Source organism: Podarcis gaigeae (genome assembly GCF_964106915.1).
Source record: "Podarcis gaigeae genome assembly, chromosome: 13".
Classification (NCBI taxonomy): domain Eukaryota; kingdom Metazoa; phylum Chordata; class Lepidosauria; order Squamata; family Lacertidae; genus Podarcis; species Podarcis gaigeae.
The window spans coordinates 26,581,032-26,598,293 of record NC_139689.1 but is presented as its reverse complement, the minus strand read 5'-3'; the positions used below and the strand labels follow the sequence as shown (position 1 = coordinate 26,598,293).

Sequence of the window (17,262 nt, the reverse complement as noted above, 5' to 3'; positions counted from 1 at the left end):
AAGAAATGGAGGTAGTGAGAGATTTTACTTTCTTGGGCTCAATGATCACTGCAGATGGTGACAGCAGCCACGAAATTAAAAGACACTTTCAGCTTGCTGGTGTTTTGTAGTGTTTGGTTGTCCTTTGTTCCCACCTATCTGAGCACCAAAGGAAAATACATGGTAGCTGTGGAGATCTTTTCCATCTTGTCTTCTGGTGCTGGATTACTGGCTTGCATCTTTCCCCCTAAATGCTACATTATTATATTCAGATCTGAGCAGAACACCAGGGAACAACTAATCAGCAGAAAAAAGTAAAAGAACATGAATGCATCTGTTTCTTTCTGTTTGTGTATGTAGTTCATTGGAAATGCTGGTGGGAGGGATGTCATAAGAATTCAGCTATGGGTACTTGCTTAAGCAAATGTCTGTCCTTCAATTCTTGTATGCAGAGTTTGGCCAGAAAAATTTCATTTTAATTTGGTTCTCACTTTAGATTGCTAACATCTCCTGCATTTGAATGGATCCTTTCTTACTTAACTGTTCAGGGTAATGCTAACTCGAATGAAGACGCAATTATAACTCATATGATTCCTTGTTTTGAGGGTCCTCAAAAAATAATTGGCTTGAAAATAATTTCTCCATATGTGTGTGTTTGGTTGCATATATATCGCCATCCATATGATCAGTGACTCAAAAAACTTCTAAATGGTTTACAAGTACAAAACCAATTATAAGATATAGCCACATGAAACGAAAATACAAGTTACCGGTAAATTAATTTCATCTGAACACCAATGATTGAAATATACCATAGCAATCAATATAGTTAAAATAGCAATTTATACTGAAGGACCTGGGCCAAGCCAAACATAGTAACTTTCAAAGATTCCTGAGTAATGTGTTTTCTTGCTTCTGCATTTTCTTAGCATTGTATTAACAACTTCATATCCAGCCTATTCCCAGATACATACAGTACACAACATTTAGAGTATCAGCTTCTTCGGCCAAGAAACACTCCCAACCCATTCTTATGTAAACATCATGAACATTTTAAGTACTGCATTGATAAAGATTCTTACTAATTAAATTAACTATCAGTAAAAATAAATGGGGAAAACAATATTTGGGAAAGATCTTCTAGCAGTTTTGTTATGCATGACAGAACTTCAGAAGTCAGCAATACACTGGGGAATGATAATCATATCTGTCAAAATTGCTAGTTTATGTAACTGACATTTAGCACATGTTAGCAAGTGTCTGAAGTAAAGCTATAAAACACTTGTATTCTTCAGAATTAGATCTAGGTAGAAGCAGGGCTCTGTCATTCTTCCCTTAGATTATCTCTCTTTTATATTAGGATATTTTTCAGAAGCTAATTATTCTTCAAAAAAACAAACATACATACATACAAATAAAGTGAGGAGCTTTAGACTTGGATGTAGACTTTGAGTCCCATTGATATCAGCAGGAGTCACATTCCACTAACTTATTATTGATCCAGTTCAAAGAGAAAAACAGATGAACAATATTAAATAGAACAGTTCTCCTGCCATGGACCACATAAAACTTGTTGAGGTTCTTTGCAGACCACTTAATGGTCTTCCTTTTGCAGCAATTTTAAGATGCTGAGGTTGCATAATTTTAAGAGTAATTTATTGCTTTTTCATTTTGAATCTTGTATTTTATTGTATAAAATTCAGATTGTAAATGTTCTTCACAAACATGCTGTTGGACAGCCTGAATGGAGCATGTAGACCACTGGTGGTCCACAAACAATAATTTGAGAACCCCTGAACTAGAAAACAAAGGATAGAACTAGAACAAACTGGCATACTCATTCTATAGCAGGCAAAGTTGAAAATCAGTGCAGCCATAGTATTATCTACTATTTGATTGAGGTCGTACCTACTGAACCTTTAAAAACCACATGCAATGCTGTAGAGGGTATCTGGCAAATTCTATTGTCCATGGGAATTGAAATTTGGAAGGGATTTTTTGTCAACAGGATCATCATGGTGATAGTTTTGCTGCTTATACTGTTGTGCCATACTGTATGCAAGTTGCATTTCATTAATTGCAGCATACGTGATGATCCGCTCCCTATTCTTCATGAATTTTACCAACCAGGGGATCTTGTTATTGGTGGGATGGTTTCTCAAGTCCTCTTTCTCTATAATGTACCTTCTCTAATTGAACCACCTACACAGATTGTGACTGATGAACCTATGTAAGACACCATCACCTTGCTCTCCCTTCTCTCTCACACACATTTCTTTTTGTGATATGTAAAGACCATATTTACCAGGAACACATATTTAAGGAATACTGCATTTATTTATTATGGTTGTGAAAAGCAGCATGTTGGCAATGCTTGGAGTTGTTAATAAATATTTTGCCTTCTATGTGATATTGCTGGGCACAAGATAATAATAAACTTTCCCTTACAACTGCCAATGAAATGAATGGACCTGTTTGGTTTATCTTTTCTTCTGCACAATGGAGGAATATGCTCAAGGAGGAATATGACATTGTATTATAGTGTATTTCACATTTAAGATTGGTAAAAAAACCTTTTGATTTAAACATGCTGTCCCTTACATGCTCTTCCGCATTTATACATATAAAATTGTTGACGACCTAAGCAATATATATAGCTATGAATCCACAAAATGCATAATTTAAACTAATGTGAAATCCTATATGCATATGGTGAAAATACATTAAGGCAGATAATGATTTTCATCACTAAGGTGGAATTTGATATCTGTGATGAGTGTTCTCAAGTTTGGTGTTGGAGCTTCATTGTTTGTATTGCTCTGTTCTTTGTTTATGCTGTTATAAATTAAAAAAGGCTCCAGAACATATTAAATAATTATTCATTTAAAATATAATATAATCTACCAATAGAGAATATATGGTCTATATACATTGGGTTGCTTACAGCTTGTTTACCTGGTTGCCATTATAGCTGGTAGACAATGGGAAATACTACAGTAACAGCAGGCAGCAGTTTGTTAACAAAAAGTATGATCCCAAAACAATTTGAGCATTTTGTTGCTCAACTGAGATACTTTATTTTCATTTCATTTTGAGTTTGTTTCCTTTTAGCTTTGTGGCAGTCTTGAATGGGTTTGGATGAGGGATGAAGAATACAAATGTGTTTTTCATTGCTTATGTCACTGTTTTTTTATTGAAAAGCTGTAACTTACATTGCAGTTCAGTGCCTAAGGACTACCAGCACATCCTGGCCTTAGCCTTTGCTGTAAAAGAGATAAATGAGAACCCCAATATCTTACCAAACATTTCCCTGGGATTCCACATTCTTAATAGCTACACTGCTAGCATGACCTATAAAGCCACCCTGAGTCTGCTTTCTAAACAACAAAGATTTTCTCCTAACTTCAAATGTCAAAATCAGAACAAACTGGTTGCTGTTGTTGGAGGATGTGTCTCTGAAATCTCTGCCAATGTGGCCATCATTTCAGCAATCCACAAGACACCACAGGTAACCTGTGTGCATAGTTTTATGAAATGAGATACTTGTGAGCTTTGCGATATGGCTGTAAACACCACCATGATTTGAGAAAAAAGTGTTGATTATCTTTTGGATCATGGGCAGCTGATGGGCAGGTACATTTTTTCACTTAAAGAGAAATTTGCAGGGGTGAAGACAGGGGTGTAAGTACAGAGACGAAAGTGGGCATTGAACAGGAGATGTGATTTTTACCTATGGACATTCCATTATATTCCAGACACACAAAACCAAGCAGTTTTTACACCCCCAGAACACACCAGTATTTTCACCACTAGAAGGCAAGCAGCATTATCACAGCACAAACTCACTTGAACAGAGTCAGTGTGGGATGTTGCCTGCATAGAGACATTGTTTCCTGTGTAGCTAGAGGGAATTACTTTTAATATTATATTATATGGGTCATGGATCAAGAAAATTTAGTCTGCACTTCTAGTTTTGACAATTGAGGGAGCTGAAGAGGTCGGTGTGATAAATAAGGGTAGAGAGTAATTGAGGGGAAAGCTGAGGCCTGTATGTTAATACCCAGTGTGTTATTAAAATCCGTTGGTGCAGATCAGGAGTAGGAAGCCAGCAGCTGAGTTGATCTGAGAAGCTGCCCAGGGTAAATACTTGCTTGTATTTGAGTATCTGAAATTGTTTAAACTGTCCAAGCAAGCAGAAATACAATCAGAGGAGCTCTTAGTAAAAGGGCAGATTGTCCCCAGTAGCTGGACTGGGCTGTGGATATATTTGCCTGGAATTGAAATCAGGGAATTTGTCCTGAGGTAAAAGCCACTTAGTGTCAGGAATGGTGTCTCCCGAGTCTTCAGAAACCCTCAAAAAGAACCACAAGAGAATATTTAGCTTAAAGTTCATTCTGCCTCCAGCATTGGTTTCTATCTTATTCCTAAGCCTACTATACATACTAGTAATAGGATGTTTTGAAAGCATTTAAGTGAACTGGTTGCAGCAGGGGGGGGGGGGAGTTACCTAAATTGGTGTTTATACACCCTGAAACTGAGGGAACTAGTATCACTGAGAGGCAGAGCTGAAGAACACAGAAATAAAATCACAATAATGTTATTGCAATGAAAAACTTGGGAGGGAAATGAAATCAAAGGAGACAAATCAAATGTTTAGGCAAGCAACAACACCCATTTGCACACCCATAGGATGCAGGAAACATGGCTTGGCACTAGGCTGGGGGTGGAAAGAGCTGTCCATCTTTATTTGCTCAGATTCCCATATTCCCAATCCTAAATTCAGTTCTGCACATTTCTGCAGCAAACTGCATTTCTTTAGACAAAATCCTCTCATTTTAATGTTTTTAATGTGTTAATTTCTCCTAATAAACACACTTTTGTATGCAGCTGTGACTAATGTGCATTTTTGCAAGCAATTTCTCCTAATATAATGCAGTTTTTATACTGTTTGCATTGATATCCTATTTTTGTTCTTACTTTCCTATTATATATGCTTGTTTATAAACATTGTTTGGTTTGAGAATGGCTTTGTTTCGATTCTCATATACTTTTTAAAATGGATTTAGCTGTAAATGTGAAATTAATTAACCCCCCCATCCTTACCAGTATGACATGTGAAATCATTCTCCCAAGATTTCAACTGATCAGAAAGCAGATTTATGTGAGATTTTGTGATGTGGCTGTAAATAGATAAATACAAGATTAGCCTGAATTGAAAGTAGTAAAGGCCCATCTATGTAGCTTTAGCTAGTAAGACTTCATGTTGACCACTGTTGCCACACTTAAATAAGAATGCACTCATTTCAGAATAGGTTCAGAGGAGGACAATGAATATGGTCAGGAGTATGGAAAACACATCATATAAGGAAAGGTTGAAAGAAATTGGTATGTTCAGGCTCTTGAAAATGAGTTTGAGGCAGAATATTACAACACTCTTCAAAGACTGAAACTGGTGCCACATAGAAGAGGTCAAAGATTCATTTTGTACTGCTGCAAAAGTAGTACTTGCTTAAGGTACAACACTGGGAGTAAAAATACTTCAATAATAGGGCAAATGAAAAAGCCATTGATTGCAGAAACTGTGATTCTGGTTTTCAAAAGGATGTTGAACTAGATTTACTATTCTCTTGTAATCTGAGAAATATTCATGGGTTTCATTACAGCTCACTTATGGATCATTTTTACCCTTACAAAGTGCAGAAATGCTATTCCCGTTCTTGTACCAGATGGTCCCCAATGAAGCCCAGCAGTACAAAGGACTTGTCCAGTTACTTCAGCATTTCAGATGGACCTGGCTTGGGCTTTGTGCCGTGGATGATGACAAAGGGAATAGGTTTTTACAGACAATAGTTCCAATGCTTACCCAGAATGGCATCTGTTATGACTTCATAGTAAACATTCCAAAATGGAGTTATATGGATGAGATGCTAGACTGGTTTTTTAAGCACATGGATGCTTATATCATTGTCTTTGAAAGAAAGGCCAATGTATTCTTTGTATATGGGGAACCTCCATCCTTTCAAGTTATAAGAATGATGCTCTTTCTAGCACCCTTGGTGAACCTGCCACCTCTGGGTAAAGTGTGGATTATTACATCCCACTGGGATTTTGCATCACACTCTATTCAGAAGATTTGGGATTTACAAACCTTCCATGGTTCCATATCCTTCACAGTTCATTCAAATCAACCATTGGGATTCCAAAATTTCCTTCAGATGCTAAGACCTTCATGGTCCCAAGGAGATGGTTTTATCCAGGACTTTTGGGAACAGGCATTCAACTGTTCCTTACAAATGGCTAATGGGCAGCATCAGGAAAGGAAATACTGCTCTGGAGGAGAGAAGGTGGAGAGTCTTCCTGGGACCTTGTTTGAAATGGAAATGACTGGCCACAGCTACAATGTCTACAATGCTGTCTATGCAGTGGCACATGCTTTGGAAGCCATTTACAAATCCAATTCCAAAGGTAGACAGTTGGGAGAACAACAGAAACTGTTTTTTCAGAATGTGCAACCATGGCAGGTAATTACAATTGAACATTTTTAAAAGTCTATGTTTTCATCCAGAAAAATAGGGAATTTTATGTCTGCATGAGACAATTCCTGTGCCTCTATTGGTTTTCATTGCCTTTCATGTTTTTCTTCTCCTTTTGGAAATCCATTATGATAAGTATCGATGATCCCATGATAAAATATTGTTATTTCAATTCAAAATTGAAATATCTTCACCAACCTGGAGATAAAGGAAAGTAATGATAATTAGAAATATCAAATAATCATATAAGGTTTCCAATTCACGAGCAAAACATGATCGCCCAATGGATGAAGTCACCACATACATTACTGAAGAATTTTGAAACAGTCTTCACTTTCTTTCTGTCTAGGTCCATCATTTTCTAAGGTCCATTTTATTCAACAATAGTGCTGGGGATTCAGTGTGTTTTGATGATAATGGAGAGTTAGTTACAGGTTTTGATGTAACAAACTGGATTATTTCCCCAAATGGCTCATTGTTTAGGGTCAAAGTTGGAAGACTGGATCTTCAGGCACCTTTAGGAAAAGAATTAAGCATAAATGATGATCAAATTGTGTGGCATAATGTTTTTAATCAGGTGAGACACAGCTCTGTGGCATTTGATGTTTCGACTAAATTTTTCCAAAGGCATTGAAATCATCTAACTCCCTTTCAAATTTAGTTTTCATAAAATCCCATAGGATGTTTTATTATTCCATGAATCTTTTCAAAAACATTATTATGTTCCTGTTCTAACTAGGTTGAATTCCTATTACAGTGGTACCCCTGGTTACGTACTTAATTCATTCTGGAGGTCCGTTCTTAACCTGAAACTGGGTTAGTGGAGTCTGTAACCTGAAGCGTATGTAACCTGATGCGTATGTAACCCAAGGTACCACTGTATATGTTTTATTTTTCCTGTCCCCCAATAAATAAATAAATAAATAACTTATTTCATGAACTGATTTCAGGAAAGGGGGCTAGGTATTATCTTTAAGGGACTCTTTTCATTTGGATAGATATTTCCTTATTTAGGACATTAAGAGAACTATATCCACCTATTTTAAAATTATAAGTTTCTACATACACTACCAAATAAACATCTCTCTGAAAAGGCCATGCTGAGACATTATGAGAGTTTAAGAACACATTCTAGCCAGGGGAAAGCACTTGGGCGATGTGACCTGGAGAGGGTTGCCTGCTAGTGAGCCAGAGGTTCTTCATTCCAATGCAAAATGTACATTTATGTGAGTAGAACAAAATCTAATGCCCAACCTCTCAGTTCCTCAGCAACTGAAACAATCTCCTTTTCTCCCTTTTATTAATACAACATACCCCTCAACACGCTGTAAAACTAGGATGCCACCTTCCAGGGCCGTGCTCTCATGTGAGTCACATGATCCGTGTGAGATCATGGCCCTGAAAAAGCACTTTTTAAAGGGTGAGATCTCAATGCCTAAAATGGCCGCTGTGCTCGTGTGTGACAAAATGGGATTTCCTGGTTTTCCCACGGCAGCTGAGGGATATAAAAGAATACAATAAAAAACCTAACCTAAATGAGAGAGAAGCACAAAAAGTCCTCTTCCACAAGTAAATTTTAACTTGACAAGACAGAGAAAAGTGAACTCTCCCAGCTCTAACCTGGAGCTTCCATTTCTTCTCCCAACCTCCTTTTTTCAGTGATCTCTTACCCTTTCTTTATTGGTTCTGTACAGGTGCTACCCATTTCTGTGTGCAATGACTGCTGCTATCCTGGCTACAGCAAGAAAAAGAAGGAGGGAGAGAAATTTTGCTGCTACGATTGTGCTCCATGTCCAGAAGAAATGGTCTCTAAGTATAAAGGTGGGAGGAATAATGGACACAACTATCTTATTTGCATTTCCATGACAAAACGTAAAGTGTAACCCTTTGAATGCATATGACTGTAGTTTGCAATGAAAAATTGTAAACAAAAATTGTAAACAAAAAATTCCTAACTATTATATTTTAAGATTTTTAGAGAGTATGGGACTGGCTGAATTTGTGTCCATCACTATCTGTCAGTCAAAGCAACCTGACAGGGTGGATATGAAGACCCCTTGTCAGGTAGTTCCACAGTTAATGAAAAAGACCTTACTAGATCTTTCCAATCTTGAAATGTGAAGTTTCAATATGATATCCAGAAGACCCTTTTCCTTCTTGACCACCTGGCATTTCAAGAATATAGTTTGTTTTTAGTTACATTTAGTTACATTTTTTTTAAAAAAATAGAATCTTATCACAACATTTTTTTTACTTTGAAATTAGATTAACAATGAAGGACAGGATCACACTTCAAAATGACCTTGACAGATTAGAGAACTGGGCCAAAAGAAACAAGAATTTTAACAGGGAGAAATGTAAAGTATTGCACTTGGGCAAAAAAAAATATGAGAGGCACAAATACAAGATGGGTGACACCTGGCTTGAGAGCAGTACATGTGAAAAGGATCTAGGAGTCTTGGTTGACCACAAACTTGACATGAGCCAACAGTGTGACGCGGCAGCTAAAAAAGCCAATGCAATTCTGGGCTGCATCAATAGGAGTATAGCATCTAGATCAAGGGAAGTAATAGTGCCACTGTATTCTGCTCTGGGCAGACCTCACCTGGAGTACTGTGTCCAGTTCTGGGCACCACAGTTCAAGAAGGACACTGACAAACTGGAACGTGTCCAGAGGAGGGCAACCAAAATGGTCAAAGGCCTGGAAACGATGCCTTATGAGGAATGGCTAAGGGAGCTGGGCATGTTTAGCCTGGAGAAGAGGAGGTTAAGGGGTGATATGATAGCCATGTTCAAATATATAAAAGGATGTCACATAAAGGAGGGAGAAAGGTTGTTTTCTGCTGCTCCAGAGAAGCGGACACGGAGCAATGGTTCCAAACTACAAGAAAAAAGATTCCACCTAAACATTAGGAAGAACTTCCTGACAGTAAGAGCTGTTCGATTTGCTGCCAAGGAGTGTGGTGGAGTCTCCTTCTTTGGAGGTCTTTAAGCAGAGGCTTGACAACCATATGTCAGGAGTGCTCTGATGGTGTTTCCTGCTTGGCAGGGGGTTGGACTCGATGGCCCTTGTGGTCTCTTCCAACTCTATGATTCTATGACAGGGAAAAAATAATTTGAATTAATGCATATCCAGTATCAGATGTGATAACTCATTGTGAAACATTCCCAGCCTTCGAGTTTATATTGCACAACATGGTGATAATATCACCAACATTTCATTTCAGGATACATTCACAATAATTGTTTCTCCCCTTTGATAATCATGCAATACAGTTTCTGTCATCATTAATTTAGGAATAATATTTCAAACAATGAACAAAATAAATTGTCAGCATAACAGAGCAACCCAATGTTTTACAGCTGCATGAAACAACATGAAACATTGTAGACGGTTTTCAGATTCTGTCTATGTGAAAAAAGGGAATTTTGAAAGCAATTATATGAATTGAATGCAAAATATTCTGCTTATGTCTTTATGTGGATATTTTTATGAGGAGATTATATAAAAGTTCTGTGATGCGCCCCCCTAAAAGTTAAGAACCAATGCTTTACCTGTACATTGATCAATATCTGAAATGTTTACACAACTCATCTTTTATTTCAGATATGGCTGCCTGTGTGAAATGTCCAGAAGATGAATATCCCAACAGTGGCCAAACCCAATGCATTCCCAAGGTCCCCAGCTACCTCTCTTATGAAGAAAATTTAGGGCTCATCTTAGTTATCTTGACTATTTCTTTCTCTCTGATCACAACATTCGTACTTGGGACTTTTATGAAGCACAATAACACTCCCATAGTCAAAGCCAACAATCGGACTCTCACCTACATCCTCCTCATCTCCCTCCTGCTTTGTTTCCTCTGCTCCTTTCTCTTCATTGGACAGCCTGGAAAGATGACCTGCCTTCTCCGACAAATCACTTTTAGCATCATCTTTTCTGTGGCCCTTTCCAGTGTTTTGGCAAAAACCATTACTGTGCTTCTTGCATTCATGGCAACCAAACCAGGATCAAGTATGAGGAAATGGATAGGGAAAAGGCTGGCAAATTCTATTGTCGTTTCCTGCTCCTGTATTCAGGCTTGCATAGGTACTCTTTGGTTAAGTACATCCCCTCCATTCCCAGATATGGATATGCACTCACTGCATGGGGAAATCATACTTGAATGTAATGAGGGTTCAGTGGCCATGTTTTATGGTGTCTTAGTATATATGGGTTTGCTGGCCATTGTCAGCTTCATCTTGGCTTTCCTGGCCAGGAAGCTACCTGATAGTTTCAATGAGGCCAAATTTATCACTTTCAGCTTGCTGGTGGTTTGTAGTGTTTGGTTGTCCTTTGTTCCCACCTATCTGAGCACCAAAGGAAAATACATGGTAGCTGTGGAGATCTTTTCCATCTTGTCTTCTGGTGCTGGATTACTGGCTTGCATCTTTTCCCCTAAATGCTACATTATTATATTCAGACCTGAGCTTAACACCAGGGAAATACTAATCAGCAGAAAAAAGTAAAAGAACATGAATGCATCTGTTTTTTGTTTGTTTGTGTATGCAGTTCATTGGAAATGCTGGTGGGAGGGATGTCATAAGAATTCGGTCATGGGTCCTTGCTTAAGCAAACATCTGTCCTTAAATTCTTGTATGTAGAGTTTGGCCAGAAACATTGCATTTATATTTGGTTTTCACTTAAGTTTGCTAGCATCCCTTGCATTTGAATCCTAGATGGAATGTGTATGTAATTTTCAAACTCGTATGATTCATTATTGTGATGGTCCCAAACATTTAAATTACCAGGAACAAATCTCTCTCTCTCTCTGCCTGTGTGAAATGTTTAGGAGTACTCTCATTTTTCTATTCATAGTGACATACTGACCCTCAATGAGGCCAAACTTAGATTCACAAAATGTTCCCCTGCGTCCCCCAGAGGAAACTACTGTGTGCGTGTGTTCACATACATATGATCAGTGGCTCAAATGACTTTTAAGTGATTTAAAAGTACAAAATCAATTAAAAAGCTCTGGGAAGAGCTCTGGGAAGCCCACAACCCATTGTGAATTTACAAATAATAACAACCATGAAATGGATCGTTTATGTTTCAGTAAAATAACCATCAAACGCTTCAACTGACATCAAAATTCAGTGACAGTTCCTATAATATGAGCTGTACTCAAAATCTTCTTTGGCATATCCAGAGCACAAGTACATTTGCCCTTTACATATTGCCATAAGTAGAGTTCTGGGGATTTTTCTCAGGAGAAGTAATTCAGAGAGGAAAGAAACCCCAAAGACTGCAAAGGATGTAGGGGCTGAACATTATTTCAGTTGGAATGATTCACCTTCCTTCTCCTCCCTGCCATGTGAAGGGGTAGAGCAGCCATGATAGGTGCAAGGCATTGATAGAGAAGAGGAACGCACAACTCCCCCCTGCTTTAAGTTAACATCACAAACATTTTAAGTACTGCATTAATAAAGAATCTTATTAATGAAATTAAATACCAGTAAAAGGAAATGGGTCAAACAATAGTTAGAAATGATCTGTTAAGAGAACTGTATCTATCAACACAACAAATTGTGACTCTCATTATCCCCAGACTGGGCTTTCCAGTTATGTCAAATATGAATGACCCATGGATGACGCTGACCTTGGTACTGGTCAGATGTGGATCTACCAGCTATACAAGACTAGCTACTTATTTTCCGTCAAAGGGAAAAAATAATCTTTTACAGAGAAAAAGAAGGGAGGGAATCTTCTAACAGTTTTGTTATGCATGATAGAACTTCAGAAGTCAACAACACACAGGGGAATGATAATCATACCTGTCAAAATTACTGGTTTATGCAATTGACATTCAGCACATGTTAGCAAGTGTCTGAAGAAAAGCTATAAAACACCTGTATTCTTCAGAATTAGATCTAGGTAGAGGCAGGGCTCTGTCACTCTTCTGTTGAAAAATCTCTCACTTATATGGATATAAATGGATATATTTCCTCAAGCTGATTTATTCTTTTTTTCTAAAAAACAACAACAAAGAAAACCCATACAAAATAAAGTGAGAAGATAAAGACTTGGATCTAGACTATATGAGACCCACTGATCTCAGTGGGAGTCACATTCCACTAATTTATCCAGCTCACACAGAGAACATATAAACAATATTAAATAGGACAGTGGTCCTGCCATGGAGAACATAAAAATTGTTGAGGTTCTTTGCAGACCACTTTGCAGGATGTGTAATTTTAAATGGTATGCTATTGCTTCTTTTTATTTTGAATCCTGTATTTTATTGCATTACAGCATGAATTCTATAGAATTCTAATTGCTCTTTACAGACATGCTGTGGACAGCCTGAACTAAGCAAGCAGACCACTGGTGGTCCACAAACAACAATTTGAGAAGCCCTGAACTAGAACACAAGGGTATTGGCACCCAAATTCCGTAACGAGCCAAGTTGTAAATCAGTGCAACCAGAGGATTATCTACGATTTGACTGACGCTGTAGCAAATGCAATGCAACATATAGAGGGTACCATGGGAACTGACATTTGGTGGGGTCATTTTGCCAACAGGATCATGACCGTGATGGTGTTGCTGCTTATACTGTTGTGTCATACTGTATGCAAGCCACATTTCATTAATTGCAGCATACGTGATGACCCTCTTCCTATTCCTCATGAATTCTACCAGGCAGGGGACCTTGTGATTGGTGGGATTGTTTCTCAAGTTTTCTTCTTGTATAATGTACTTTCTTTCCTGGAACAGCCTACACAGAATATGATTGGAGAACCTATGTAAGACACCATGTCCTTTCCCCCCTTTCCTCAGTTTATTAATAAAAAGCATGACCCCAAAACATTTTGAGCATTTAGTTCTTCACTTGAGATATTCCCCCACCCCCATTATACTTTGAGGTATGTTTTCTTCACTGTAGTCTTGAACAGATACAGATGACAAATGAAGAATTCAAATGTGCTTTTATTGCTTCTGTCACTGTTGATTTATGAAATAGCTGTAACTTACATTACAGTTCAGTGCCCAAGAACTACCAGCACATCCTGGCCTTAGCCTTTGCTGTAAAAGAGATAAATGAAAACCCCAACATCTTACCAAACATTTCTCTGGGAATCCACATTCTTAATAGCTACTACACTGCTAGGATGACGTATAAGGCCACTCTAAGTCTGCTTTCTAAACAGCAAAGATTTTCTCCTAACTTCAGATGTCAAAATCAGAACAAACTGGTTGCTGTTGTTGGAGGATGCATCTCTGAAATCTCTGCCAATGTGGCCATCATTTCAGCAATCCACAAGACACCACAGGTAAACTGTGTGCATAGGGGTATGGATTTATTTTTACAGTAGTGGTACACCATCATGATTAAAGAAAAATGTGTCTGCAGTCTTTTAAATCATGGGCAGGGGGTGGGCAGGAACACTTTTTCACTTTATGGAAACTTCTAGGGGTTAATGTCAGGGGTGCGGGAACAGAGGCAAAAGATTGCAGGGATCAAGAGATGTGACTCTTACCTCTGAACATTCCATTATATTCCAGAAACACAAGAGTAAGCAGATTTTACACCCAGAGAACACACAACTATTTCCACCTCTAGCAGGCTTAGGCATCATCACGGTACAAATACACTATTTAGACATGCAGCTTGAACAGGGTCAGTATGGGACGTGGCCTTCATAGAGACATTGGGGTATGGAAAACATATCATATAAGGAAAGGTTGAAAGAAATTGGTATGATCAGTCTCTTGAAAATGAGTCCAAGGTGCAACATTACAACACACTTCAAAGACTTAAGCAGTTGCCACATCGAAGAGGACAAAGCTTCATTCTCTATTGCTGCAAACGTAGTACTTGTTTAGGGTTCAAAATTCGGACTAAACGTACTTCAATTATAAAACAAATGGAACAGCCATTTGTTGCAGAAACTGTGATTCTGGCTTTCAAAAGGATATTGAACTAGATGACCTACAGGACCAATTCCAAAGTAATGATTTACTATTCCCTTGTAATCTGTCTGAGAAATATTCATGGGTTTCATTACAGCTCACTTACGGATCATTTTTACCCTTACAAAGTGCAAAAATGCTTTTCCCATTCTTGTACCAGATGGTCCCCAATGAGGCCCAGCAGCACAAAGGAATTGTGCAGTTACTTCAGCATTTCAGATGGACCTGGGTTGGGCTTTTTGCCGCAGATGACGACAAAGGGAATAGGTTTTTACAGACTATAGTGCCAATGCTATCCCAGAACGGCATCTGTTATGACTTTACAGTAAACATACCAAAATGGAGTTATATGGATGAGATGCTAGACTGGTTTTTAAAACACTTGGATGCCTATCTCATTGTGTTTGAAAGAAAAGCCAATGTATTCTATGCATATGGGGAACCTTCATCCTTTCAAGTTCTAATAATGATGTTGTTTCTAGCACCCTTCGTGGACTTGCCCCCTCTGGGTAAAGTGTGGATTATTACATCCCACTGGGATTTTGCATCACACTCTATTCAAAAGATTTGGGATCTACAAGCCTTCCATGGTTCCATATCCATCACGGTTCATTCAAATCAACCATTGGGATTCCAAAATTTCCTTCAGATGCTAAGCCCTTCATGGGCCCAAGGAGATGGTTTTATCCAGGACTTTTGGGAACAGGCATTCAACTGTTCATTACAAATGGCTAATGGGCAGCATCAGGAAAGGAGATACTGCTCTGGAGGAGAGAAGCTGGAGAGTCTTCCTGGGACCTTGTTTGAAATGGAAATGACTGGCCACAGCTACAATGTCTACAATGCTGTCTATGCTGTGGCTCATGCTTTGCAAGCTGTTTACAAATCCAGTTCCAAAGGTAGGAAGTTGGGAGAACAACAGGAACTGTTTTTTTCAGAATGTGCAACCATGGCAGGTAATTACAACTGAACATTTTTAAAAGTCTATGTTTTCATCAAGAAACATAGGAAAATCTAAGTCTGCATGATACAATTACTCTTTCTGTGGTGGTTTTCATTTCCTTTCAGTGTTTTCCCCCTTTTGGAAATCCATTTTGATAAATATTAGTGGTCCCATGATAAAATATTGTTATTTCAATTCAAAATCACCCACCACCTTAGAGCTTATGGAAAGTAATGATCATTTGAAATATCAAATAATCATATAAGGTTTCCAATTCAAGAACAAAACAAGATCGTCCAATGGATGAAGTCACCACATACATTGTTGAAGAGTTTTGAAACAGTCCTCTCTTTGCTGATACTTTCTTTCCATCTAGGTCCATCATTTTCTAAGAACCATGATGTTCAACAATAGTGTTGGGGATTCAGTTTGTTTTGATTATAATGGAGAGTTAGTTACAGGTTTTGATGTAACAAACTGGATTATTTCCCCAAATGGCTCATTGTTTAGGGTCAAAGTTGGAAGACTGGACCCTCAGGCACCTTTAGGAAAAGAGTTAAGCATAAATGATGATCAAATTGTGTGGCATAAAGTATTTAATCAGGTGAGAAACAGCACTGTGACATTTGATATTTTGGCTCAGAATTTCCAAATGCTTTGAAGACATCTAACTATATTCCAACTTTAACATTCCTAAAATCCCACAGGATCTTTTATTTTTTCCTGAAGCTTTTTGAAAAATACATTATATTCCAGTTCTAATTTTGTTGGATTCCTATTATATGCTTTATCTTTCCTCTCCTCCAATAAATAAATAAATTACTGATTTTAAGAATTGGTTTGGGATAGGGAGCTAGGTATTATCTTTAATGGACCCTTTACATTTTAATAGATATTTCCATATTTAAGGGATATTTATCCACCTATTTAAAAAGTATAGGCTTCTACGTAGACTACCAAACATACATCTCTTCGCAGAGGCAGTGATGAGTTCAAGACACATTCTAGAAAATAAAACAAAAGCAAGAAATAGGTCAATGATCCGGTGGGCTAGGGACAAAGGTGAAAGCTGTTTCCTAGTTTTGATGGCTCTCTCAGTGGCTTTTGATACCATCAACCATAACATCCTTCTGGACCATCTAGAGGGGCTGGAAGCTGTGGGCACTGTTATACAGTGGTTCCGCTCCTTCCTCCTGGGCTGTGTCCAGAACATGGTGTTGGGGGATGAGTGTTCAGAATCCTGGGCTCTCACTTGTGGGGTGCCTTAGGGTTCCGTCCTCTCCCCCATGCTTTTTAACATCTATATGAAGCTGCTGGGAGAGATAATCAAGGGGTTTGGGCTGGGTGTCCATCAGTATGCAGATGATACCCAGCTCTACCTCTCTTTTAAACTGGAACCAGTGAAGGCAGTGAATGTCCTCTGTGAGTGTCTGGAGGTCGTCGGAGGATGGATGGTGGCTAACAGATTGAGGCTGAATCCTAACAAGAGAGAAGAACTGTTTTTGGGGACAGGGGGAGGGCTTGTGTGGATGACTCCCTGGTCCTGAATGGGGTGGATGTGACCCTGAAGGAGCAGGTGCAGAGCCTGGGAGTCATTTTGGACTCACAGCTGTCCATGGAGGTGCAGGTCAATTCTGTGTCCAGGGCAGCTGTCAATTCTGTGTCCGCAGGTCACAGGTCAATTCTGTGTCCAGGGCAGCTGTCTTCCAGCTCCATCTGGTATGCAGGCTGAGACCCTATCTGCCTGCGGACTGTCTAGCCAGAGTGGTGCATGTTCTAATTATCTCCCGCTTGGACTACTGCAAAACGCTCTACGTGGGGTTACCTTTGAAGGTGACCCAGAAATTGCAATT

General features: G+C 38.6%; 2 protein-coding genes and 1 long non-coding RNA gene across 3 annotated transcripts in view; 2 read left to right on the top strand and 1 right to left on the bottom strand.

Moving 5' to 3' along the window:
• Positions 1-17,262, top strand: part of LOC310830551 (olfactory receptor 6N1-like) — a gene marked incomplete at its 3' end in the record, with an annotated part of 236,827 nt that overhangs the window by 172,891 nt on the left and 46,674 nt on the right. The window lies entirely within an intron of this gene.
• On the bottom strand, positions 3,036-14,680 carry LOC310829721. The gene is made up of 3 exons (XR_014557332.1): positions 14,573-14,680; positions 5,083-5,159; positions 3,036-3,242 (listed from the first exon to the last, which is right to left on the bottom strand). It is a non-coding gene; the product is annotated as an uncharacterized lncRNA (long non-coding RNA).
• LOC310830834 (vomeronasal type-2 receptor 26-like) lies at positions 5,307-11,021 on the top strand (the record flags this gene model as incomplete). Its single annotated transcript, XM_083710671.1, has 5 exons — positions 5,307-5,315; positions 5,643-6,500; positions 6,862-7,089; positions 8,207-8,333; positions 10,120-11,021. 5 exons carry the CDS (start codon positions 5,307-5,309, stop codon positions 11,019-11,021), a joined length of 2,124 nt encoding a protein of 707 aa, XP_083566797.1.